This window comes from Eupeodes corollae, chromosome 2 (assembly GCF_945859685.1).
Source record: "Eupeodes corollae chromosome 2, idEupCoro1.1, whole genome shotgun sequence".
Taxonomy (NCBI): Eukaryota; Metazoa; Arthropoda; class Insecta; order Diptera; family Syrphidae; genus Eupeodes; species Eupeodes corollae.
The window spans coordinates 54,154,436-54,182,166 of NC_079148.1; the positions used below are offsets into that span (position 1 = coordinate 54,154,436).

The following is a 27,731-nucleotide window of genomic DNA, read 5'->3' on the forward strand; positions in this document are numbered from 1 at the left end:
GTTGATACACAAAGATTCATGTTTGAATGTCGGGATACATTTTGCACTGAACTTATTCATCGGTCTAATACCATGGGAGACATTGTATCAGTAGTTTTCTCTGCTCTTCAACCGAAAATATTGTTTGATGAAACGGAAGAAAAGCTGCGTTCTGTTGTTCCAATGCTTAACTCAATATTTACAGACCTAACAGTGAACAGTATCATATTAGTAAATCTGGGGAACACGGTGGTGTCATATGGGAGCTGCAAAAATAAATTTAAAAGAAGCAGAAGTTTGAACAGCCTTCGAATTTTTAAGCTTCATTGTTGATTGGAACTTTTCAAATTCATTACAGAGTCTATCATTGGCGACGAGAATTTGTTTAAGGGGGTATTCTGGTCTAGAAATAAAAAAAATCATTTTTTTTTCTTCATATTTTCATAGTTTAACTTTTTAAGAATATGTCTACTAGAGGATTTTCCCAAATTCAAATTATTTTCGGAGAAATAAGTATTTTGCTGAGCAGCCATCCAAATCGGTTGGGCTGCAACTAATCGAACAAAAGACATAATGACTTTAAACTCGTTTTTCTCAGAACTGTTTTTTTGAATCTGATACCCACGTTTCTCAGGTTCTGCCGAACCGATTTACTTGAAATTTTAAGAGAGTCTTCTTTAGGGACTTGTCTACGTCCGGAACTACGGCCATCCCCAAATTTAAATTTTTACTATTTTTAAAAAATCGAAGAATGTTCAAAAAAGTGGTCATTTTTTTTCTTTAGGCAGTCGCCATTTTGTAAAAAAAAACGTTTGTAACTTTTCCGTAGTTCCAGACATTGCGACATTATTGTAATTAATAATCTTTTTTGAGAAAAATTGATGGTAAAATTGTTGCTTGCTTTTTTCTACAGCACTTCAAAAATTACCTAAAATGCATGTCTCTAGACCAGAATACCCCCTTAAAAATTTGCATCTCACTGGCATTGTGTAAGATCAAAAATGAACCAAAATATCGAGAATATAGATTTTGATGATATAATCGGCGCAATAAAAGCTCGAAAGCATATTTAAAAGAAATCTTTGTTCGTGTTATTTTATTACATGCCTCTTAGTCGGCCCTGACTACTTTAGATCTTGAGAACCCTAACCGAAGGAAGATCTGCGAGAAATTAAAAACATATTGGAAATAAATTAAAGAACACATTTTTGAATGGCCTGAAAGATTAATTGTATATTAAAAAGTCATCTTTACTTGTCTTAAAAATGTTTAAAAATCATTCAACAAAATAAGTTATGAACAAATTTTTTAAACATTCTGAGGTACAAATGGGCCCCATGCCACGATTGTACCGATTTTTGAAGTGATGTAAAGGAAGGTTAACTTAAACGAAATACAGTAATTATTGGACTCATTTGAGGCTACTTATTATAACTTCCCATAGTTGAATTTTTTTCTCTAATTATGTATATGTAGTTTAAAAGGGCATGAAAGTGACACAAACACTTCAATTTTCTTCTTTTTTAAATGAGTGTGAGCTAAAAGAATGAGGGAGAATGTTGGCATCATTAACAAATCCTACATATAAGCTTTTTTTAATCATTAAAAGCGAAGCGTAAATTATGAAAATCTAAAAAAATGTCAATTTCATACTGCTAAAAATAACAGGAATACAATTTCTATAACTAATTAATTAAGATTTCTTTTAACCAAAAATTGAAAAATAAAACTAAAAACTGCTGAAAATTGATATTTGGCTTTGCATTAGTTTAAAATTTTGTAAAGAAAAATTGAAGTCTGACGCAAAAACTTCTAAAATTTAACCCAATTTCAAAACTTCCTACAAACTGCGTAGTCTTCAATTTTTGACCATCTCAGAACTTTCTAATAAAAAAAACAACTTATGGCTGATATCCTATGACAATTTGACTTATTACAAAAATTGTAATTTCAATTTTTTAAGGCAAATTTACCTGTCGATAACAGAAGCTAATGACTAAAAATGTACCTTAAGTGCTCATAACAAAAATGTTTACTCTGTGTTCCCAACTAATTTCGTTAATTTTTAAAAGACGAATTGTTTGTAATTATGTTAATCAAGTGTTCTATACACATACATATGTATGTCTGTTTATGTGGAAATCAATTTCTAGAAAAAATTTAGTTTAACATCAATTTCGACACAATAGCAGGAAGAGGTACACTTTAACTATCTTGCAATAATTCAATTCGATTTTCATAACATTTCAAATCACAAGGTTTACCATCAAACGCTTTTTAGCTTTCCCAATGTTTAATTTTTTTTGCAAAGTTCCCATAATTTAAGTTGTGACCTACTGCTCAATAAACGCATTATGAAATTTGTCAAATCGTTTAAAATTTATTTCAAAATCAAAACATCTAATTACGATAGTAAAGTATAATCCCTTTCTCCAAACTAAGCTTTTAGATGATAACTGCTATTTGCTATTCCTCTAAAAAGCCAATAAATTACCGTTTTACGAAATTTTCTTAAATGTTATTTTATAGATTAATGATTCCATTAAACTTAGACGATTAAACTGTAATTAGTTTTCCACCATCTTCCAAGGTGTGAGTAGACAAAATTTTTGAAATTAGCGATGTGTTTTTATACTAGCGGTATACGCGCATCGCCCCTGTGTGTAAACTGTCCAAATTGATTTATATCTTCAACAACAACATATTCAACGTTTAAATGATTCGCAATGTTTTGACTCTTCTCTTTCCCTCTGTTTTTCGGTCCCTCTAGATATGCAATTAAAATGAAAAAAAATAATCATTTGATTTAATTCCGCAATAAACAATCCTTCCATCAACCTCTGAAAAGAAAACATCACATATCATATCACATCACATCTCACCTCGTATAGGTATAATGTTAACTTTAATATCGCAATCAAACTACATCCATCTGCGATGTTATAAACATTAATGTATCTCTAATCTAATCATATTCCCAATCTACATATTAAAGTGTATAAACATATTATACTATATGTGTGATGTAATATGCACAATATTTTTATTCGAGTTATAAAATAGAAATCGGATTGCAAAAAGAAATAATAATAATAATCAAAAATAATTTAATGAAAATATATATTTCACTAAAAGCATATTATGGTGAGAAAGTAATACCAATTTAATGACGTGACCAACGACCGACTTCGCTCACGACATTAAGTGGCGCTGACGACGACGACGAACGCGATGATAGCCATTTCATGCGCAAGTTACATAACAGGTTCATTAAAACAAACCTAATCTTAACAACAAAATAAACTTCGAATAAATAGAAATCTACGCTTTTTTTCGATAAGAAAATCCGTGTTCAAAACAAAATAGAAGCACAAACAAAAACATGCAGCATCCCACGTTGCTTCTAGCCTCAGGGCGGTCATCAGTGGCAGAGTCATAGTCAGATAGTCTCATAACATTCATACATTCGTATCATCAACAAAAGCAACCTGCCCCAACTTCAACTTCAACAGCTTGTCCGTTGTCTGCGTATCGCGCATTGACATAACCACATTTGTTTATAACTCTCACTCTCATCTTAAAATCACTTAAACCTGATGCTTAAGCTGAAGCCCCCTTATCTCCAAAAGTCTTATGTTTTTCTTCGTTGAAGTTTGTTGCCTTTCCGTCATTTCGCACACCGCGTGCCGCCCGCAGCCGGAACAGAGTGCTCTGCTGTGTTGTGCTGCCCCCTGCTGTTTATAGTTGTTGTTGACGACTGCCGTACCGCAAGTTATCACTTTCACCGACTGCCTAAACCCACCGTCCCGACCCATTAGCAGGTTTTTTCTACAATAGCAATCTGCTCGGAACCAAGCTTTAATAGGCTTATCATCAGTTTTGTTTTAAGAGTCCGATATAATATTTCTTTTCTCTTTATAAGTTTACGAGTATCTATACGGTTGATGCGATTTGTTTTTTTAATGAATTGTTAATAAATTAAAAGAATAAATAATCGATGGTTATTATAATGTTTATCTTGTTAACCGTAAGCAAGTCATTAGACGCTTTGTAAACCTGCATACATACATATGAGATAAGTGTAGGATGTTATGCAATCATAACTGCTTTGCAGCGCTGTGACCTGCGCTAGTTTTTAAAAAAACTAATTGGTCTAAAATGTTAGTGTTCTTTTATACTCTGATTTATTTAAACCCTTTATGCAGTTTATACATTAATTTATATCCAGTTTCAGAATTTTAGGTTTATTTGAAGTAAACTTGTTTTTCAATCAATTTATATCCTTGTTCCCAAGTTAACTCTATTAAATTTGGAAACTAACTCTGAATTGAAGATAACATGTAAAACATAATAAAGATATGGATAGGCTTATATAGGGAAGTTAAACATTAAGGGCTGATTTTGATTTTGATTTTGAATAAATAACAAATTATTTAGGAAACTAATGTCATTTCTTTTTATTATGATAATATTGGTATGGTTCAATCAAATGGCCGCCGCGATGGTCCAAATTTTCGATGACGCTAGGGGATAATTGAGGTTCAATGCCGTTAATATGCCAAATTATCTCATCCTTTAGCTTTTGACTTTTTGCTTGCTTGTCAACGTATACCTCTTCTTTCAAATTCCTATTTTCCTAACGGTCGCCCTGTTTTAAAAATTGACATATAAAGGGTATTAATAACCCTTTAAGTGCCTGTAAATTGTTTAAAAAAACCTATAATGATTTGAAATCACATGCTCCTGGCGGCCAACTGACATTGTCACCACGTTTCCATGACCGGCTGTTAAATTTGTAGCGCTAAAGCGCCATTGTTTCGTTACCTGTGAGGTTAGTTACATCGTCATGTTGAAATCATATATCGTCCAAATCCAATATCCTTCAATTCAAGCCATTAAAACTTCGTTATCATCTCACGATAGTGAATACCAAATACAGTGACTGCCTTACCGGCCTCATTATGGAAATAAAAATACGTTACTCGTTGTGAATGCATTCGTTTCTCGACAATTACTCATTCGCCCAAATGCGCCAATTCTGCTTATTGACAAACCTTCTGAGGTGAAAATGTGCCTCATCATTGAAGGTGATTTCCTTCGAAAATGGATGTAGACATTTCTTGCCACCATTCTGACTATTGACGACGACGACTCTTAAAATGGTGAAAAAGGCTTTATTCGTTAACATTCTTCATCAACGAAAAGTGTGAGAGGTGCATTTGATGGGCACGACGACAAGTTAAGGTGGAGCCACACTATCGCGAACAGAAGCAATATTACCTGCAGTACGAACATGCACATCTTCAGCAGACCCGGCTCAAATTTTTGCGTGATTTTTCAATTATACGCACATTTGGACGATTCAATTGACCGAATTGGCCTGTATAACTTTAACGCGTTTCTTTATTGTGTAATTTCCACAGCTAAAATTAAGTTTTACTGAAATTGAGAAATGTCAAATAAATTACAGAAAAACCATGATAATTAGGTTTGATTCACATCTAACATCGTAGCCTAAAATTTAACAACCTTTAATATAGAATTTTACTAATAGAAGGTTAGGAAATTTCGACTGTTTAAAATTTTTCTTTAAGATGGGATGGTTTTCCCCCTCTTGACTTTGAATAGGAAGCAGCTCACGTCATTACTTTATAATTTTTGACATGTAATGATTTTATTTGGTTTTTTAAATATGTTTTTAAATTTATTTAATTTATTTCTGATGATAATATTACTGCAGGGGTCTATGACCTCAAGTAAATATACTCACACAGAAGCTCGGGCTATAACTGCTTTACTATATGAATTTACTTTTCTCATTCACAGAATTTAATCTAAATTGAAAAACAAAAAAAAAGTCTAACATATAACAGACAAATGCATTAATGTCTTTCAAAACTTACACATTTTCAAAATATGTATTTACATTTCTTTGACCTTGAAAAGTCAAAAAAATGTTAATAACCGAAAACAACTTCCAATTGTAAATTGAAAATATTCAAACATTTTAATCAAAAGAGTCTTCTTTTTGGTTAAACAAAACTAAAACAATACTAATAAAGTTAAAAAATGTGGTTCTAGTATTCGTTTAGGAGATAAGCATTATTTTTTAGAATACTATGAAATAAGAGCCTTGGTAAATTTTCGAGACTTTTGAAAATTGATATAAATATTGATGGTGTGCGTTCCTGAAAAATGTTTTATCAAATCAGAGTTTGCGATGAATATAATTTTTACAAATTTGTAAATTTTCATATTTTTTCACCAAATATTCAAACGTTTTTCGACACGAATCTTTTTATTTAATCGTTGAAATTTTTAAATCGCAAATATAATAAAATCAAAGCAAACATGAGTAGAAGAATTTTTATATCTAAGTAAAACTACTATTCACTTAAGAAAAACAAAATAGCAGTCTTAAGAAATAATCTTCGATTCCTACTGGGGAACCTAGTTTTCCCCAAAATTAAAATAAAATGGAAAAAGTGGCTGAGGTGCGACCCACACTTATAACTTCCCATCTCGTTTTCGTGTTGGGTAAAGAAAGTTGTCAGTTGAATTATTCTCAAAAATTTTAAAATTACCAACAATATTTTTCATATCAAGAAACAGTTTAGTTTGAAAATCTAGTTTTGTTTTGCAAATTTGATGTATGAAATTAATTTGGGAGACATCAAGAATAGAACATCAATTTTTACCAAATGTGCGTACCTACTATTTTTAGTAGATTATATTTTTTTTATGTAAAAACTGTTGGATTTAAAAAAAAACTACTGAATATCGAAAACAATATTTTCTGTAAAAATAAAAATAGTATGAAAACAATATTTCTAATTTTATAAAAATTATTTGAGTCGAAAGTAAATTTTTACCAAGTTTTAGTATTGTTTTTTTTGTAGGTTTTTATTTTTTGTAAAAATACTGTTCATTCGATTTTTCTCAAAATTTAACCGAATGTTAAAAACAATATTTCTTATAATAATAAAATAAATTTGAAGCTATAATCTTAAAGTTTTGAAAAGATATTTGAGTCGAAAATAAAACTTTACCAACTTTTTACAACGGTCAATTCGAAATTTTCTCAAAATTGTAATAGATGCTAAAAATGTTATTCTTCGTTGCAAAAAAAATTGTTTAATTGTGTAAAATCATTTTTAATTCCTAAAATTTTCAAGGAGACATTTTTTTCAGTTATTTTGATTAAAAAAACGTTAGTTGGAATTTTTTCCAAAAATATAGTTGTTTGGTATCACATTACAATACATAATATTTAATTTAATTTAAATCTCTAGCGTTTTGGGTTCATGAGATATTTATGGTTAACCAAATTTTTTGAACTGCAATAGTAAAAGAAACCCACCTACTCAATTTTCTTGAGAGCCCTTACTGCATCTTTCTGTCTTATTATCTGTATAACAAAATTTATTTCAAGTCGATATTTCTTCTGGTTCTTGAGCTATGGATGACGAAAAAACCTCGCTAACGTACGGACGTACACACACGCACGCACTAACATATTTATTAAAATCTTTTATTTCTACTTTAAATACAATTTTAAATTTGTGTACAAAAATGTTTAATAAATAAGAAATATAAAATTACCAATTTAAAAAAAAAACTTACACTTGTCTTTCACATAGAATGGTTATCACATACTTTTACTGGAAACTCTTATTTTTCCCATAATAAATACAAAATGCTTTACTGTCCTGTTTGCGGACTTTGAAAACTTTGTATGAATAAAAATGCAATTTCATTTAATTAAGTGCTTGCAACACTCTTCAATTATTAGTGATAACAAAAATCATCGAAAAGAAGATTTTCAAGCAATTTAATATTTAATTATTTTCTATCAAGGGATAAACAATGCACATACATATTTTCTTTTCTAAAGGCAGTCATTTTATTTTGAAACAAATTCAAAAGGCTTTGAATTTGAATTATAGATGAAGTCTATGAACATACATTGATCTCAGAGCATAATAAACAAAAAGGGAATGCTTTTTCAAAGACAGAGTTACTATTTTTTTTCTTTTTGAATATTTTTTAATAACATAATTACTTCTTAAGTTGGTACCTTCTTTAATTTATTGGGTCTGTATTATTATTTTAACAAACACACGTAGTATGTAACCTGATTGTAAACCCAATCATTATTCAATCTTTTGTGAATAAATATCCTTATGATTTCAATTTGTAGATTGAATTTATTGAATTAACTTCAAAACTAAAGTTTTTAACTGCAAAATACGTAATAATTTTTCATACATAAAATTGCAATAATTTCTTAAACAAACATTTTAGTATATTTTTTTCCTTGGAATTACTTACAATTTTGTCATGTGACCACAACACATCTCAAAGTGGAAATCAATAAATGTTATCTTTTATTTCTTTATGAAACAAGGCCTAATGCGTTGGCCGAATATGACTCAAGGCCTAAGTTCATATACTTTTACGAAAAATACACAAATATCTATGAAAATTATTTATTGCAGCAAAAGAACAAACTTAAAGTACTTATCTTTTACACACATTATGAAATATGTTCCAAGTGTTGAAAGACGCAAACGGTTCTGTTCAACATTTTCTAGAATGGATACTGCAGAAAAATAAAATAATGTTCTTTCAACTGAATTATTTTGCCACAAACTTGACTTTTAAAACATTTTTTAAGTATGAAATATTTTTAAAAGATAATAAATTACTGAATTATTTTACCTATTTTGATTTTGACTTTAATACGTTTTAACAAGCATATTCATAATTTATTTGTTTTATTCAAAGTGTCATGACCCAAAATTATTAATTACAGAGCGTAGCTCATAACTTTGTTAAATGCAATATGTGCGTCTCTGTTAACTCTTAAGACCATGAAAAATGCCAAACTTCATTTTATAATTTTATGTTCTATTTCATACCAATACTTTACAATGAATGTAAAATTTTAATATTTTAGAAACCAAGAACTCATAGAACTAAAATTCAATCACGAATATTAGAATTATTGCAAACAGATATGTTTGCCTTAATACAAAGTTGTGTTTAACAACATCATGAATAAAATACAACTTATAAGATGATGGGTTAGGCCTTGACTTAATATTATTTATTATGAGTAATGAAGCCCTGATGCTGCACGCCAAACTTTATTAATAAGATTGCACTCTGTGAACATTTTCAATACCTCAGTAAACAGCCTGGCCTACTCATATATCCATTTATGTTATTGTTAAGAGAAAAAATAGTTAAAGAAAAAAAAAACAAAAATATTGCAACACATATTTTTGCAATATGCTATGCAGTCAGAGAGAAGATCACATTTCAGTTTAGAATAATTACATTACATCTGCAATAGACACGTGACTTCACGGAGGTTGTGTCTGTTGATTGGCTTTTGAACATAATTTTTTTTGTTTAAAGAATTTTATAATATGCTGACATTCAAAGACTCTATACAAAGATATAACTATGGTTCATATTTATGCACAGTACCTTGATATATACAAAAGTCACGAATAAAACTTAATACCCATATATTTTTTTGCTCAAGGCTTCTCGGATGGATCAATTTTTTAAGAAAACAATAATTCTTAAAATTTCAACTTATAGAAGGAGATTGCTCAAAATCAATAAAAACATAATGCACCCACGCTGCGAAAATATGTTCATTGCATTTTGATTGATAAGTATAGATTGTTAAGGAAGGTATCATAATTTTAACATTTTGTATACACTGCTGCTGATATTTAAAATAGCTTAAGCCACCAGCATAAATTTCATATCGAAAAAATAGATCTTTTTATAGGAAACAATTCAAAAACAGTTTTAAACAAATTTATCCTTAAATTATGTTATCCCAATATATGTTAACAAAAAAGCACCAACAATCGTTGGCCATCTTATTGTAAACATATTACATACTGTAGGAGCTCTAGCCTAATGCGTTTCATGATTTTAATTTAAAAGCGCTAAAACTTTTACCTTTCAAAGAATTTTATAATATATATATTAAGAAACAAAGTAATAAAGCTCATATGGGGCTCAGAAAATCCAAAAGTAGTTCAAGGCGAGGTCGGATTTATAGAGTATGTCATTGGTCCGTATTTCTTTGACCTATTATTTCTTTACTGTGTTAGAAGTTCTCTGTTTACGTAGTTTAACACTTTGGCCACGATTATGCAATTGAACAACATAAGATTTATTTAGTGAAGCTATACAAAAAAAATCTTGTTAATAGTCCAAAAATTAGTTAATTTCCTTAAGAGAATAGCATGCTGCCAATCCCGAGACTGCCATTTGAATAATATTGCAGTTTACGTTTTATGACAAAACTAATCGTTGTGATGTGCAAATGGTAGACATGTGAATTCAAGTCACAAGCATCCACAGGTTTTTCTCAAAACCCACCTCTGTCTTTCAACTCCTACTCTCACTTTCCCGCGGGTACCTCAACTGAAGATTGGGTTCTAACCCCAGTTGAAAGTTGGTTGGGGCAGCAAACGAGAGAGGGAAGCTTCTTCGACATATTCGGAGCCCAGGCCTATAAAGAGTGGTTTATCCGGCTCCCCGTTCTTGGAGTTATACCAAGGTTGAGGTCTGTGCCATCGGGATGGCTACCTGATCACGTAAAAAAATACATTAGTTGCGAAGCACCAACAGGCCTCGGATACGGACGGATTCACTGTTGCCAACCCAAGCAAACAAAATAAGGACAATGAACTTCGGATCTGTACGTGGAATGTTAGGTCCCTCAACAGACCACGTGCAGCCAAACAATTAGGCCCTAAACTGCTGCAAGGCAGATATTACCGCCATCCAAGAAGTGCGATGGGATGGACTTGGTAAACGCAAACTAAAAGACTGCTATGTATACAAGGACGACTGCTACAGAGAACAAAGACAGCGTTTTTTTGGGTGTGGATCTGTTGTTGAAACTAGACTCAGGTCTTGAGCTTCAACAGTGTAAGAGAGCGCATCATGACAATCCGCACCAAGGATAAATTCGTCAAACTAACTAACTAAACCTAATATGCGCGAATGCCCAAACAGAGAAGAAAGATGAAGACACCAAATACATATTCTTCGAGCTCCTGGACAATATTTATGCGTAGTGCCCTGGCTATGACATTAAAATTATCTTAGGAGATTTAAACTCCAAGCTAGGAAGAGGATACATCTTTGGTGGCACAATCGGTAGATACAGCCTGCACGACAGAGCCTCCGACAACGGATTCAGGATGATCGATTTTGCTGCATGGCGAGACGTTCTGGTAGCTTGTACGCAGTTTACACTTCTTAATATCCACAAGGGGACATGGAAATTAGATCAATCAACTGTCAACCACATTGCGATCGACGCACGACACTTCTCCAGTATACATAATATTCGAACTTTCCGAGGGGCCAACATTGACTTGGACCACTACCTCACTGTAGCCAAGGTGCAATCGATACCCACTATCTCTTTATCGATTTCAAAGCGGCGCGTACGACAGTATCCATAGGAAAGAGCTCTACAGAGCAATGTCTTGTTTTGGCATCCCTGTCCAACTTATCCGTTTGTGCAGAATGACGATGGAGAATGCACGCAGCTCTATCAAGGTTGGAAAAGATCTCTCCGATGCATTTGATGTCAAAAGAGGTTTTGGACAAGGCGATGCATTCTCATGCAACTTTTTTTATATCGTTCTGGAAAGAATTGTGCAAAACTCAACCGTCAACACTAGAGGCACAATCTTCCAAATGTCTATCCAATAACTCGGATACGATGATGATATTGACATAATTGGAAGCTCAAAGCGTGATGTCAGTGGAGCATTTTTGAGCATTGAGGTTTAGTGGTCAATGAGGGCAAGACCAAGTATATGCTGTCATCAAAAAAGGACATTGAACAACAACGTCTTGGACAAAACGTCACCATTGACAGCTATAACTTCGAGGTAGTTGAGGACTTTGTCTACCTAGGCACCTCTATTAACACAGACAACGACACCAGCGCTGAAAATAATGAAGAATAACTCTTGCAAATCGCTTCTACTTTGGACTTAGAAGGCAATTGAGAAGTAAAGTCCAGGTTCTCATTTATGGCGCTGAGGCCTGGACCCTGTCAAAGAAAGATGAGAGCGTCTGAGGATGCTTCGAGAGAAAAATTCTTCGGGTGATTGTTGGTTCTGTATGCATTGGTGGAGAATGGAGGAGAAAATATAACGACCAACTGTACGGGCTGTACAGTGACACTGACGCGAATGGACGTCAACGCTCCAGCCCGGAAGGTCTTCGTATCCAATCCCGAGGGACGGCGCAGTAGAGGCAGACCGCGACTCAGGTGGCACTGATTTTGATTTTATTCGATTCAAAATCAAAATAAACTTGAAAAAACACATTTGTCGTTTTATAAAAAACTAAATTTACCCGAAAGTAAGTAAAACTCTTTCTCTCCATCTATAATTTCGATTCTCAATCTGAAATACAAATCTTAACATTTTTGATAAGAATTCCTCAAAAATTTCAATATTTCGATCAGTAAATCTATCACTCACCTTTTTCATTGCCCAAAAGATCAAAATCTTCTTTAAAACTGAGAGGGGACTAGAATAATTCTGAAAAATAATGTAGGCAGTTTGTTATTTTGTTTAAAGTAAAATATTCTTTTTTTAATATTGTTTTATTTTTTAATCATTTTATTACTGAACATTTTGGAAGATTTTAATATTTCAATTCCAAAATTATTAGATAAACTTTAAGTTGCTGCTCTGACCTCGTATTTAAGTCTCCCAGGTAACTTAGGTAAAATTATTAAAAATGTTGTAGGCTTTCGAGTCTTACACTCTGACACTTTCAATTCCTGCTTTTTGTGCTATGAAGCAACAGGTTAATTAGAAAACCCACCCTCATTCATTGCATAATTTTTGCATTTTATAAGAAACATTAAAAGGAAAAAAGCAACCATATGATAATTGATGATCAATTAATTCTTCGAAAACTTGTTTGAGATATTATCTAAAAAAACAAAGGTATAATGCACTCTTATAACCATTATGGTTTATTAGAAACTACCTTAATCATCACGTGTGTGATGTGGAAATTCAACAGAAACAATTCACTCCTCCATTAAAGCTATTTCTTAACAATGCGGAAGACATTTTAAATTCTGAAACAACAGCAGCCAATAATTGACTGAATTATTGAATAGATATTTCAATCCAATGTCACAATAGCCAATAAATACTAAGCAAGTACCAATATCAGAAGCTCAAGATTCAAACATTACAAAATACCTACTGCAACTTGTATAAGAACAAAGTCAAACAAAACGTCTTTTTTTCTAACAAAGCACCTGAATTCACGCCTTCTTAGCCTATGTCTATATCTAGATGCATATACTCAACTCATATACCTAAACCTAATCTAAATCTATATCATTGCCATAGTATGTATAATGCAACAATATAGTAATGAAGTCGACTCAATTAGTCATGAATTGCAATTCGTTTGTTAACTTCTCTTAAATGATTCGTGCCATAACGATGGCGTTTTTTCAAGGGGGCAAAGAGGAGATCATCAGAGATATACAAAGGGGTACAATTGCATAGAGAACACTCAAATGAATGGCAAGATTTTTATTAGCCATAAAGTTATTGCATATAAAGACGGGTTAACGTTTTTATGGCACCTTAATCGATTTATGAAGCACCAGTGCTCTGAATATGCCTGAGCATCGAGTGAACATAAGAATATTACGGCAAGTGATCATTAGAATCACCACAACATCCAAGATCTTCCGCGTTTATAATTTAGAATTGATCGAGAAACGAAGTAACGAGATGTTGTGCTTGGTGATTTATTTGATTTATGGTCTGGTTTGAGAAACTATAAGTTGTAAACATTACCTAACAACTTGGCAGCTCAAAGGTAATGATAGTTAGAATATTATTAAGAGGTGTTAGAAGAACATATAAAATAATAGAGTATAGTTACGGATTACCCTTCATGACTTACAGGTGTCTAAACTAGAACGTTTGTGTATATTTAGTACTGTCAAAATTATTACATTAGCGTATAGTTCGACCTTAAGTGTTTTTAGAAGAGTTGGTTCTCATAGTTGTTATGATGTAATTTATGAAATCCATTAACTGCGAACATGCATAGTTTTTTGTTTTTTAATTCATATTGATCTGTTCCGGAAATCAAGGTTATTTGTGTTATTTTTGCTTGATTGGAATACTGTCAGCAAATAGATGGCGAAAAATGCTTAATGGAATCTAGAGATTAAATGTTTGGATGTAAGAGCGACAAAAGCTTAGTGTGAGTAGTTTCATTAGTTTGTACTATTAAGTGATTCAGTACGTTTTTGTTTTATACATAAATAGGATAGCTCTGCAAAAATGTGCTCAAATCATACTCAACAAGTTCAGGCTCAGTTAAGTGTTGAGAATGGAAATGATTGTTAAAAAGGTTTTTGCAAACTATATAGTGGGACTTAGATGACCATATAAAAAGATGACACAAATGTAGAACACATTTCAGACTTTTTATAAAAAAATTAATTTATTCCCATTAAAAAAACATAATACATATGCATGTTGATATTCCAGCTTGATTGCTTAGGGCAGGTATTGATATAAACATGGTTTTGTCTCGATGTCTTAAATAATTATGAGTGACTAACTTTTCTTTGGCTTTAAACAAAAACCATGGATTTTTAGTCCGGTAAGCGCACACTAAAGAGGGAATACTTGGATAAAAGGTGTCGGTGTATATTTATTTTGAATTCTTGAACATTGCAAGCGCGTGACAAGGCATTCCACATTCGCGTAGTAAGTCTAAAAAATTAATCTCGTATTTCATAGTACGACCAAAATTGAGCCCAAAAGTAAACTGATGAGTATTCCTAGAAGCGCGAGTTAATACCGTAATCGGTTGAATTGTTTAAGGAGAGGAATGCAAATGGCTATTTCACTTAAGCATAGTCCCATAAAATAACGGGAAAAAAGCATGAGACAAGAAACTTTCCAACAATGTTTGAGTAACGTATTTGAGTTGTTAATGGTAATGTCACCAACCATTTAAAAGCTCTTCTTTGAGTACTGTCCAAAAAGCTTTAACAAGTTAGTGAATCATTAGCCCAGAGGTAGGAGTTATTCAAGTTTTGGACGTTTATACATAGGTTTAGTAGATTGAAGCCAGATCAGTCAAAGAGAAAAAATGTCTTGAGTCCTTTTAAAAAACCTAGACAGCTTCCGGCATTTTTGGCGATATTGCATATACGATCGCTCCACAAGAGTTGTTTACTGATACTAAGACCGAGGATATTGAGGTTAATGCAGTCGCCATTCATAGTTAGTTACAAGGAGGGTTTATCTCGCTTTAACGATACAAGACAGCACTGGGTTTTTGTAGCTTTAAATTCCACAAGGTTTTTTATTCCCCATTGTATAATGCTGTGTAGGTCGGAATTTAATGAGCTTATCATATTTTTCCGTTGAAGTTCCACATCCGAAGAGGAGGATTGTGCTGTGAGTCTGGAAACGAATATGAAAAGCTAAGAGTGGTATCGTCAGCGAAACAATGTATTGGATTAGAAGTAGCAGGCAGGAGATCATTTATAAAAATCAAAAAAACAATCGGGGACAAAACGGAGTCCTGGGGCACACCAGCCTTTATTTTATGGGTTTGAACGATTTTAAAGAAAATTTCTAATCCAACGAAGAAGAAATTCATCAATACCAAAAAGCACGCATTTTCGATAAGAGAGCAAGATGCCAGACTTTATCAAATGCCTTTGAAATATCAAGTGCAATAATCCTAATTTCTATAAAGATTTGTTCCACTATTCGGTGAGATGAACCATGGGATCAACAGTGAACCTATTGCTACGAAAGCTGTATTGTCGGTCGTTAAGATACTTTTCCTCAAGATATTTTTAGGCTGATAATAATACAGTGTTTCCATGGCCTTAAAAAGAGCTATTGGTCGATGATTGGAGAGAGAAGAAAATTCAATTTTTTTTGGATCAGCTGAACAAATACTCGGAACGAGCCCAGCTCCAAAGCTTAACTTTTAACTTTTTGCTAAAAAAAAAAGCTTACACAAGGTGAGCTGGATTTTGCACGCCCGCAAATCAAGGTCCTTCCACAAAAATATCCATAAATTCGGGTCTTTTTTGAAACTTTCCTCTACAATAGCAATAGCTGCCCAATTTACAAACATTGCTCAGAATTAAGTCTATTAAGTACAAAATGACAAACCAAATAAAGCATAAAGTAACTGGCTGTCAAAAAACAGAACTCCGAAAAGAGTATTGCCAGACATACTAAAAACAACACTTATTTTACAAAAATAGATCATACAAAAATTAAGAACTCCAACCGACTTCAATTACATATACCAAGAAGCATTTTCTCTTTCTCGCTGAATTTGTTCAGAGCAAATTTTCTATATGCAAAAATGTTTAACTATTTTCTTGGAAAAGATCAATCATTCTCAACATTTTACAATTTAAAATGCAACGCGCCCGCGGCATTCATTAAGAATTAGGAAATAAAGCCTCATCATAATATCGAAATAATAAATCAAAATGCAATGCTGCACATTTATACAAAAAAAAAAAACAGCTTGTATTCAAGCCATAAATCTAAATGTCAATCATCCAATTTGACGGATCGATTTTGTATTTCAGTTCATCCAAATAAGTCATTGTGACAGATGTCATACACAACTGCACTGTTGCAATAGCACCAACGCACTTAGCGCTGCAACGGCAAAGCGCGGCATCTCAACATCCATGTGTTAAGTAAGACACTGAAATACCAGCAATTTGTCTGTCAAGCAGATAAGGTATAATATACTAACAGCTAGCTTAAACTTGCCAAGAAAGGTTTACACACACAAGACATTAAAAAATAATTTAAATTTTCTCTGTTACCTTCTTGTTTCGAATTTTATATTACCTTAAATTGAAAGGCAATCTAAAAGGAAACGCATGAACAACGAGTCTTAAACACAGTACGCACTTGCTCTTGAATAACCATTACTTTCATGTTGTCATTTTTTGACATATTTATAAGTTCCGTGTAAATGGAATTCGTTGCGAACTTATTGAAGGATGTACTTAAAGATTTGAAAAGAAAGAACTTAACCAAATCGTACCTTGCACTAAAAAATTAAGCTTTCTTATATGCTGTAAATATAGGACGTATAATATCTATGAACATATAAAAATGAGGCTTTTTTATGACTTTCATGTCAAACTTGAATTAAGTCGTGAGAGTCGTGAGCTTGATTGTTTCCGTGTACACATAAAGGTTTTATACTTGTCCTTAAATCATGCGGTAACCTCATCATTTTATTATTAATCAGAAAGATAAGAAATGAACAGATTCCTGAAAGGCAATCAATCATGAGTAAGATCATGAGTCTCCAGAATCAACAACAACTTTCTCCCAATTTCCATCTTAAGAAGTATCTTTTCATCTGACGAAGTGATGTGAACATTTGTATGCCTATAAAGGTGCATTTAATATATACCCACGTTTAAATCCAAAATTTACTTTGTTCGGATTGATGATGTGAACTTCTTGGGATAAGGTATTTTGTTTTCATTTTTGTGGAGCAGACCAGATCTCGGTTTCAGCGGTCGGTGCGACGATGACGACAACGCATGGCGAGAAAGTTAAATACAGCGGCAACTTTTAAGCGATTTTTATTTATTTTAAACAAAAAAACTTGATCTTTTATTACATTTTTTTTAAGCTTCATTCCTATTTTGGACCGGTTATATATGATATGATACCAATCAAACATGCATTGTTGATCTTGACAGTAATTTGATTGTCGAATGGTAAATAAATATCAAACGCGTGAGACTTGTTGAAAAGCAAAACTAATTTAAAAAAAATGTATAATGTACGTAATTAAGTAAAAATAATGATTATTTAGTATGAGAAAAAGTTTATATAAGCTTTAGATATTTGATACTATTATTATACTAAATAATTTATTTTAAATTGAACATTTTATTTTAATGTGGTTAAAATTATATATTTAAGCATTTCTTACTCTGTATTATTTTGAACCAAATAACATTTAAGTTGTTGGTAATGTTTGAGTCTTGTAGTCCTAGATTGTGGAATCTTGTATTGACAACTGTCAGTGTCCATATCCATACGAAATTATTTCATTGATCGTCATACCTTAAATTCTAGATAATAAGACTTTTATTATACGTTTTAAAATGATCTAGCAGTGGTTTCTATAAACAATTCTAGGTCTGCACTGCAGGAGTCAGAGAATGTACAATTGTACACAATATTCTAGTATTTCAAAGCGTGGTCGGTTAATTGAGGGCAAAAGAATTAATTACGCATATAGACTGATGGAATTCTTTGAAATGTTTTATTTGTATTTATTTTGTTCTTTTGGCTTGTTTGTAGTATTGAGGTTGTAAGATTAGAAACATTTAATTTGCCCTCTAGGCTTAAGAGGTTTAAGTATTGATGTCGTTTAAAATTATCAATTTTTGTTTTAATAAACGGACACTCAAGGGGTTATTAATACCCTTAACATGTTTAAAGTTTAAACACAGTTCGAGCTCTAGGAAAATAGGGAAGGATGAAGAAGAAAAACCGATGCACATTGTTCTTAAAGTTTTGAATACAAAATGATAGGGAAAACAGAGCTGGGTAAAGCATTCCACATTCTCGATGTGCATTTAAAAAAAAAATTTCTTTACTTGAGAGTACGTCCCAAATTGAGCTCAAGGTTAAACTAATGTGAATTCCTAGAAGTACGAGTATTACGGCTGAATTGTTTGAGGAGGAAAATGCAACTGGTTAATTCGACAGAAAACGGTTTTTAAAAATATCGGTAAACAACGAAAAACATGTAATATTGCGGCGTTATAGTTCTATCGCCTATCATTTTCAAAGCTGTTTTTTGGATCCTGTCCAAATCATCTAAACTTGTTTCAGGGCACCTGTCCAAATATGTGATTTATATTCAAGTTTCTGAGCTGTTGAAGTTCCACATCCGCACATCCGAAGGACAAGGATGAGAATCTTAAAACGAATATAAAAAGCTGAGGGTACTGTCATCAGCGAAATAATTTAGTGGGTTAGAAGTTTCAGACAAAAGATTGTTTATAAAAATAAGGAAGATCGTCGAAGACAAAACGGAGCCCTAGGGCACACCAGCGTTTATTTTGTGAATATCAGATTTGAACCTGTCCAATACTACTTGAATTGAACGGTCCAAAAGGTAGTTTCTAATACAACGAAGAAGGAATTCATCAATACCAAATGCCCGGATTTTCGATAAGAGAGTTTTATGCCAATATTTAATATTTTAATAACAAAGATCGAAAAATTAAATTCATGTATTTTCTTTGATTATATTGATACTATATTTTTTTTAAAATAAGATACACTTTAGATTTCTTTGCTTACCCAATTATATCGAAAAATTTGGCCTTTAAAATAATTACAGGTTATTACTGATGGTTATACCAATGGTATAAATAAATTTGATACATTTTAGAAATAATTATTTGCATAAGAAAAAATTATTTAAAGGCAATATTTTTAATTTTTGAAAATATGTTCGAGTTGGAAATCAATTTTTACCAACTTTCAGTAGCGTTTTTTGTTATGTCTTGATGTTTGTAAAAAAAGACATTATGGGCCAGTTACCAAGCTATTAATGAAATCAATGCGAAATATTTTTTGAATGGATATTTGAACAGCTGATTTTTGTATGTTCAAAAGTGAAACGAATCGTTCCGCTGATATCCACTTTCACACAATTCAAATGACAGATTTCTGTCAGCAAAAATTTGTCGGTGGTTTTCAATCAGGACATTTTTATCAATGATAGAAAATTTTAATGATTGGTTTCAACGATTCAACGAGAAGGCATAAACGTTATTTTTCTAAAAATTTTACGATATGTCATAAACGTTATTCGCAAGGTAATATCGATTTTTAATCGTTAAATATTCGAGGTGACAAATGTTTTTTTTAAAATTTTTTGATTTATAATAAAACCGTTTTCTGATTTTTTTTTTCAAAATTATAATTATTAGGTATCACGTTACAGTTTATTACACACAATTTAATTTTGGCTTAACCAAATGTTTAAATATGGTAAAAAATACACCCACTTGTTATCCTTAATTAAGATCCTGGCGACCTTGAGACGTCGAGAAAATTCACAATTAATATTTCAAATAATCGGATCGATTAACGATAACTTTATATTTGATGTTCAGTATATAAAATTAAAAAGTTCTACTTTATTATTTATCTCATTTAGACAACCCTGTAATAATATTTTGGAAAAATGTTTTAATCGAAATTATTTTAAGAACTTTAGTAATGGTAAGGTTCGTGCATAAACTAAAATTCTACTTGAAGTTTTAATCAATAATAATTCTCAAAGAATTTACACCGAAAAACTGTTTTTACCAATCTTTTTTTATTTTGTATTAAAAAAGGTTTGATTTTAAAAAATTTAACAAAAAGTTTTCCAATAAACAAATGTTTTTAAGTTAAATAAATTAAAGTTGTTTTAGTCGAAACAGCTCAAATTTCGTTACCAATTTAACTATACGCTGCTACGCTGCTAAGAAGGTTCTAATGACTATTCAAAAGTTCAATTACTTTTGTAGTGAATAACAACAATTTCAATACTTTTTTCAAGCAACTATTGTTTAATTTTTATAATGGTGTAGTTCGTGTCAAAAAATGACAGTTTCAAAAATTAAAGTTGTCTAAATAACTTGCTATTCGAAATAAAATATTTTATTTTAAATTCATTTACTTAACAATATATTTGAAATAAAAGATTCTGAAATTTTTCAAGCTTTTAAATACATTAATATATTTACTAGTACTGTAAAAGTCTGGACTTAAATTTACACAGCCTATTAATATCATTTCATTTTCTTATATTACAGTACAAAAATACAAATAGATATGCAAAATTCAAAAAAAAATACTAAGACTATTATTTTTATTTCAGATAAGTTCCCAGAAGAAGACTCGGATATGTTGATGGAGCCAAATGATTTTTCGCCAGTCTCGGTGATACGTTCACAAGGTCGTCAATACTTCCCCTCTACAACGGACTTCTATCATGAAGAGCCACCGAATACTGAAATCGACCCACCACATGCCGCACAAAACTTCTATCCATCTTTTTATAGAGACTCCCCGCCACTAGGCCACTCTCGGCCCTATTTCCCTCCACCACATCCTCTCGATGGACCCATTCCGACTCCTCAAAAATTCGCAGCACCAATTCCAACCAGAGGATTTGATCCAGCAATTTTGGGATCTGGTGATTTTGGTGTAATCCGTGGTGGAACATTTTATCCAGAAGATGAGATGCCATATCACCCAGAGGAGAACAGTGAATTCAATCAATTCTACGGCGAGAACGCAAACAATGGCCATGGCCGACCTCAGAGTGACGAATTGGTCCAGAAATTCACATATCCTGAGGAGCAGTTTGCAAATTTCAGAGACTTTGCTGACATCAACACCCCTGCCGACTCTGCTTTTTCACAATTTGTTGTAGTCTACGCTGCCAAGAACGCCACCACACCTACTGCCCAGCATCCTAGGCCGAAGAACATCTTCGAGCAATTGGAACTCTTGGACAAGGAAAAGGCGCTCGAAGAGAAGAAGAATCGCACTAGTAAGTCAAAAGTCAAACTCACCAGTACAAAGCTCGAAAAGAAGTACAAAAAGAAAACAGCTCCAAAGGACCTAGACTACGAACCCCTCTTAGCGCTGAGTTAAACATCCATCAGAGTAGCCGTGTCGGGCTATATCCATCGAGGACTTTCACCCTAAATTATCTAAGTTAATAGTGATGGTGAGATATTTGACCAAATATCTACCCGCAGCCACATCTAATGAATTATGTTTTTTTTAATTTTTATTTTTCATTTTTAAATTATACCTATCTTATTTTTATGTAAACAAAATATGTAACTATTTTAATAATTTTATTTTACCATTGATGCAACCGATATGGCAGCACGAAAGCGAAGCGACCGACGACGCGACGTGATGCGACGCATTTTGTTCATTAAATAAATCAATCACCTTATTTTATTTTTATTTTATTTTAATTAATTATTATTATGTATTTTTTCATCAACCCCGTGAAACATTTGAATTCATCAAAACAAAAATATATGCATAATGTATTTACATATAAATTTATTTACATACTTAAATTAAGTTATGAAATGTCATTAAAAAACATAAAAAGAAGAAGAACTACAACAAAATATATTCCACTATGTGTAAATTAAATTAAAACAAAAGAAGAAAACAAAAATAAAAATAAAAAGAACTAATATGCTGATTTATAAAGAGAAGTTAGGCTTAATATTTTTAGATCTAAAGTCTATTTTTGTAAGGCATCTAGAAATACAGTAATGTGTAATGTTTATCTTAATAAACTGATTTAATTTTTTTAAGTTGCTCTTTTTATTTTATCTTATATCTTTGAAAATATTTTAATGTAAATTTTATAGATTTAGAAAAAAAAAATAATTTTTGACTTAAGAAAATATCTGCAATATGGATACGGGCGCTGGCGCTGACACTCACATTATTATAGGAAAATAGGATTAAATCTATTTTCTAACGTGATGAAATATTGTCAAAGTTCTGAATTCAGAATTTCTAAAACTTAACGTAACTTTATAAGATACTTGAAAGAGAAAAATGTCACTATCTTCTCTGTTGTTAATCCGTATTAATGCTCCTTAGAAAGACTTAAGTCCTTAGCTAATCCTAAGGGCTTAAGCTCACTCCAGCTCTTTTTTAATATTATCAATTGATCCTCGACTTTATTTCGCTCAACGATTTTCGATTATATGACCTTTTTTTCGGTAAAGGAATAGATTATAAGATTCATGAAAACTCTATACTTTCTGTAACTGTTTCTGGAGAACGAGTTAAGAATTTAAAAAATTTTAAGAAACCCGTTTTGAGTAGAAATAAAACTTAAAGGTATTTTATGAGTTAAAATAAACATTTACTAAATGGTTAAGTGGCTTACATCCGTTAATTTTCTTATTCGATTTATGTGCACATAATATGTAATTCCAAAATGAATAAGAATTCTAAAAGAAATAAAATGCACGACTGGGTAGCACGAATTTGTTCTTGTACGTAAACAGTCCGTTTAAATTAGTATCTACCTCTTAAAATAAGTTTGTCTTCAAAGATATAAATGCCATTTAGTTTGTCAAAACTAACGGTTTTATTTAAATTAAATTTTGTATATATACAAATTTTCCATTTTTTCTTAAAAATATTTTTGTTATGCAATTGTTTAGTGAAAAAATAGAAATTTATTATGGACGAATCATCATCATACATTTGTATTATTTCGTAAGCATGTCTCTCTTTTTCGGCTCTCACAAGAAACGGAACTAATTTTAACAAATAAGATGTCATAACAAAGAGAATTTTCCGTAGACTATGCGCATTGTATTTTATTAAATATTAACTTATAGTTTGTTGAAAAAACTTAACTTTATATTATAATACAAATATGAAATACTCGGAAAATACTATGTTAAGGGAAATGGTTTGTGTATTTGAATAAACTAATCGAATAAACAGCATTTTTTGTCGGTAATGTAGTTTTATCTCAAGACACAACTCCTCCTAGGACAACTCATCCCGGAAATAAAAAATACTTTCGAGCATACTTAACGAAAACAATTGTTTGTGTATTCAAATAGTTCGTTCAAAGCTTTTTCCTTTAAATAGATTTTAATTTCATATTAGTAGAACCAGGATGGAAAATAAATTATCTGAAGATAAGAAAGAGGCAGAACATGTAAGTTTAAATTGTAAAGCGATCGTCTATTCGTTGTGTAAATCGTTAGGATTCGAAATTGTACCTGAAAAATAAATTTGTCTTCAAAAATTTAAATGCTAGTTTATAAATAAAAATTAGAGCGCTTTTTTTTAAATAAATTTTCTATATTTAAAATGTTTTAATTTTGTTATAACAATATTTTTGATATACAGTTGTTTAGGGATTGTAAATATACGCTCTACACTTGAATTTCGTAAAAAAGATCGACATGCGTTTGAGACATAAAATTTTGAAAAAAAAAATAAATTTTTTTTTGACTTATCTACCATCGTAATATCATGTTTGATTAATATCTCGAGTTTGAAATTTAGCTCAAATGCAAAACTTGGCATATATGTATGTACATAGTTCCTATACGTCGCAAGTAAAAATGGATTAAGTACAAATTAAATTAAATGGACGATTTTGGAGACGCTACAATCAAGAACTGTAATCTCCTTCGAAATTTATATTGTGACAAAAATTAAGCTCGGTATACTCTGGTGGGCTGGATTGTGAAGACGAACGAATTCAGAAAGTTTTCTTTTCATGTTTTTGTTTTTATTCGGTCAAAACCTAGCAACGTCGTTTTTGCGGAGATATTGGGGAGTAAAGACAAAAGTATGTCTTTTTATTTTATTTCCAAAACATTATGTCTTTTTTATCTTATACTCGTATAATCCTTTCGAGAACGTCATTTAAAACAACTGACTTTAATTTTGTATCTCAATATTATATCTCAAAACCATCAAAACGTGTTTTAAGTTTTAAAATCGTTGAGTTACTAATCTCATTCTTTTTTTTTGAATCAATGATTTTTGATAAAATTATTTCTTTTCTAGTATTTTCGTTTCGAGCTCAATTAAGTAACTTAAAATTCTTATAAGTAAACTTATAAGTCAAAAAAAGGATTAGTACCTAATGAGAAAATAATATTTTTTTGTCAAAATTCTTTTGTAAAGAATCAGCGTTTTTCAATTCTATTTTACAAAATTTTTCACATCAAAAATTAATAAAATAAAATCATTAAAAAATCGAAATCATATTTTTTCGCATCCGCATATCTAAAAAAATTGTTTCCCTAGTACTATGTAAGATTTGTATATATAGTTAATGCTTATTTAAAAAAAAAGTATTTATATAAATATTCTGAAAATAGATTTTCGCTAAACAAGCCAGACTTTTCCCAAAATTAAGCAAAGCTTTTAAAACAGAATAACAAAAAGAGAATAATTCCCGGCTGCCATACTTTTTCTTTTAAACACTTGGGTTAAATATTACAGCTGGCCACTTGGATTTTTTAAGTTTTTGAAATTCCAACATTAACCAGAATACCAGATGTACCTACTCTTGTTAACTATATTAAAGGAGTGTAAATGTTGTTTTAGTTTAAAGTCAAAGGTCTATACAAATTAAACATAATCAACTAAGCCGAAGCCAGTGGTGATTAAAACGCAAATTTGTCTAAATTAACAATTGTTTAAAGCAGGAACCACACCCTAGAATTTGAACAAAATATGTAACTCCGCTGTTAAGTTTCAATTGTTTATGTTTTACAGTGTCTTGCATACCACTTATACTTTTACTTGGATGCAAATTTATTTTAAAAAAATATGTAGGTATATTTTTTTAGTTCTATTATTATTTTTTGTGGTAAGGTTAACAGAGTACAGAGATTTCCGCATATCGGCTATAGGCTAAATGTTGGCGCAGTCAAGCTGATATCTGATTTAAATTTGAATTGCATATTCACGCCTTGAGACAAAAGAACAACAAATTAATTACCGCGGATACCTATCTACTGTGTGTTCTAATTTATTGGTCAACTCGCGCCAAATCTTGGCAAACTTCAAACTTGCCGTAGGCTGAAATCGACCGGGCAATGACCATGAAGCCGCACTCACCGACCCGACAACAAGACGTACTTATAGCTACATTACATACTCGAAACATTGCTACCACATTTTCACCTAGGTAACTTAACTCAAAGCAAGTATATGGACATAGAGTTCTCTCTCTGAGGTTGGTTGGAGGACAAATCATACGTAAAGATTGTATAAAATTTAGGTACTGGGCGTCTACCCCGAAGTCTCCATAGCGAACGAAGTCCGAACTCTGAAGTGGTCATGACTCAAGCTTCCAATTGAGAGGAAAAGTTGACGCGCCAAGTAATCCATTCCATACATCCCGTCTCCCGAGCCGTCTTAGGTATACCAGCCAAGAGATATAAATTGCTTGGGGGCTATTAGCCTGTCTGTCGACGTTGTCGTTGTCACCCAGTGTAGTCTTGTAGATTTCATCCATTTGTGGTAATAAATAATGGTAACCACTGCAACAATGTTCTTTTTGTCTTATAGCGACCGATAAAAGGGTGAGTGTTGGAATTTAGATAGTCCTGAAAAGTAATTGATTTTGTTTTAATGGCAGAATAAAATAGAGTTGGCTGATTTGGGTAAGTTGAATATTAATGAGACGTGTAATAGAGAACACACCTACTTCTCTACTTGAAAGAATATTGTCAACATTTATGATAACTTCATGATTTCAAACTAAACAAACAAAAAATAGCATTTAGAATTTGCGGAAATTCTTGGTGTAGAATTATAATGATTTATATTAACATTTTATTAATTAACCTGTCAGAATAAATCAAAACAATGAATGACATGTTGAGTGCACTGATTTGTTGACAGTTCATTGTTTAAGTTGAATAGAAACAACTAATTAAGTTAAACGGGCTGAAAATGTAGTTTGGCTATATCAACTTAACTAAACAAATAAATTTAATGAGTGCCAGTTCGAAGCCATAAACTATAAATCATAAATGTTTATACATTAGTTTTCTCTTGTTTATTTAAGTAAACAATTTGAAAGCTTAAAACGTCCGGAAGTTTAATTTTTAGTTAAACTTGGTCTTGTTAAGTACTAAAACAAAAATGAAGCACCTTTGAGTGCACAAAACGCAATAACGTCTATTAGCTATTAGGGTATAAGAAGTATTAAGACGATGTACGAGTATGTTTAGAAAATATACAGAGTTTTCAGTATCTTAGAAGTATGATTTCTATTGAAGGTTTAAATCTAAAACTGCATTCGAGACATTATCCAATGTTTGAAGGAACAATTCTATCAGCTTAACGACAAAACTACGACGATATCAGCACCTGAAAAATAACAGCACTGATTACACGGAAACAGCAGATCTTCCTTAATAGGCGTCTGCGAAAAATCGTACGAGTTTTTCGGCCCAATTGTTTCAATGAAGAACTAAAGGGTCAGGAACCTATTGACACTATTATACAAAGGTGCAAGTGGCAGTTGATTGGACACACGCTTCCAAAATATAATGATTGCAATGTAGTATAAGTCTAGAAAAGATAGTCAAAGGAATAATTAATTCATGAAATATTATGATTTGAATCGAGTTCTCCAAAAGTCCTCTTATGACTTTTTGTAAAATGGCATTTTAAAGAGGTGATGATAAAACAAACTGAAATATTCACTTGAACACAATCAAAGCATATAATACATGATTTCAGAGTAGTTTTTGATTCTCAACATTATAAAAATAAATTGAACCGTCTTTTAAGAAAATATAGCTACAAAATTATATTCTGTGCGATTACTGTTGTCAATAATGGAGGGGACCTACATTTTTAAACCGAATCCGAACGGCTAATTTGAGAAAGCACTTTTCATGAAAAAAATTACCCTTAGAGAATTTGTCAATTCCTCACAAGAGGTAGTACCCGTGAAAAAAAAATAGTGGGCACAGTCAGGGATTAAACCCAAAACCTTTGACATGACAGTCCAACACATCAAACCACGCGTTATACCTTTTTTTAAAAAACAACATGTAAAATATT

At 31.7% G+C, this 27,731-nt stretch overlaps 1 protein-coding gene across 1 annotated transcript in view; it reads left to right on the top strand.

Moving 5' to 3' along the window:
- Positions 1-22,468, top strand: part of LOC129947542 (uncharacterized) — a 42,938-nt gene extending 20,470 nt beyond the window's left edge. The window contains exon 2 of the mRNA XM_056058139.1: positions 20,998-22,468. Coding sequence (XP_055914114.1) covers positions 20,998-21,779 — 782 coding nt within the window. The 3' untranslated portion in view covers positions 21,780-22,468. The remainder of the gene's footprint in view (positions 1-20,997) is intronic.
- The last annotated feature ends 5,263 nt before the right edge of the window (positions 22,469-27,731 follow it).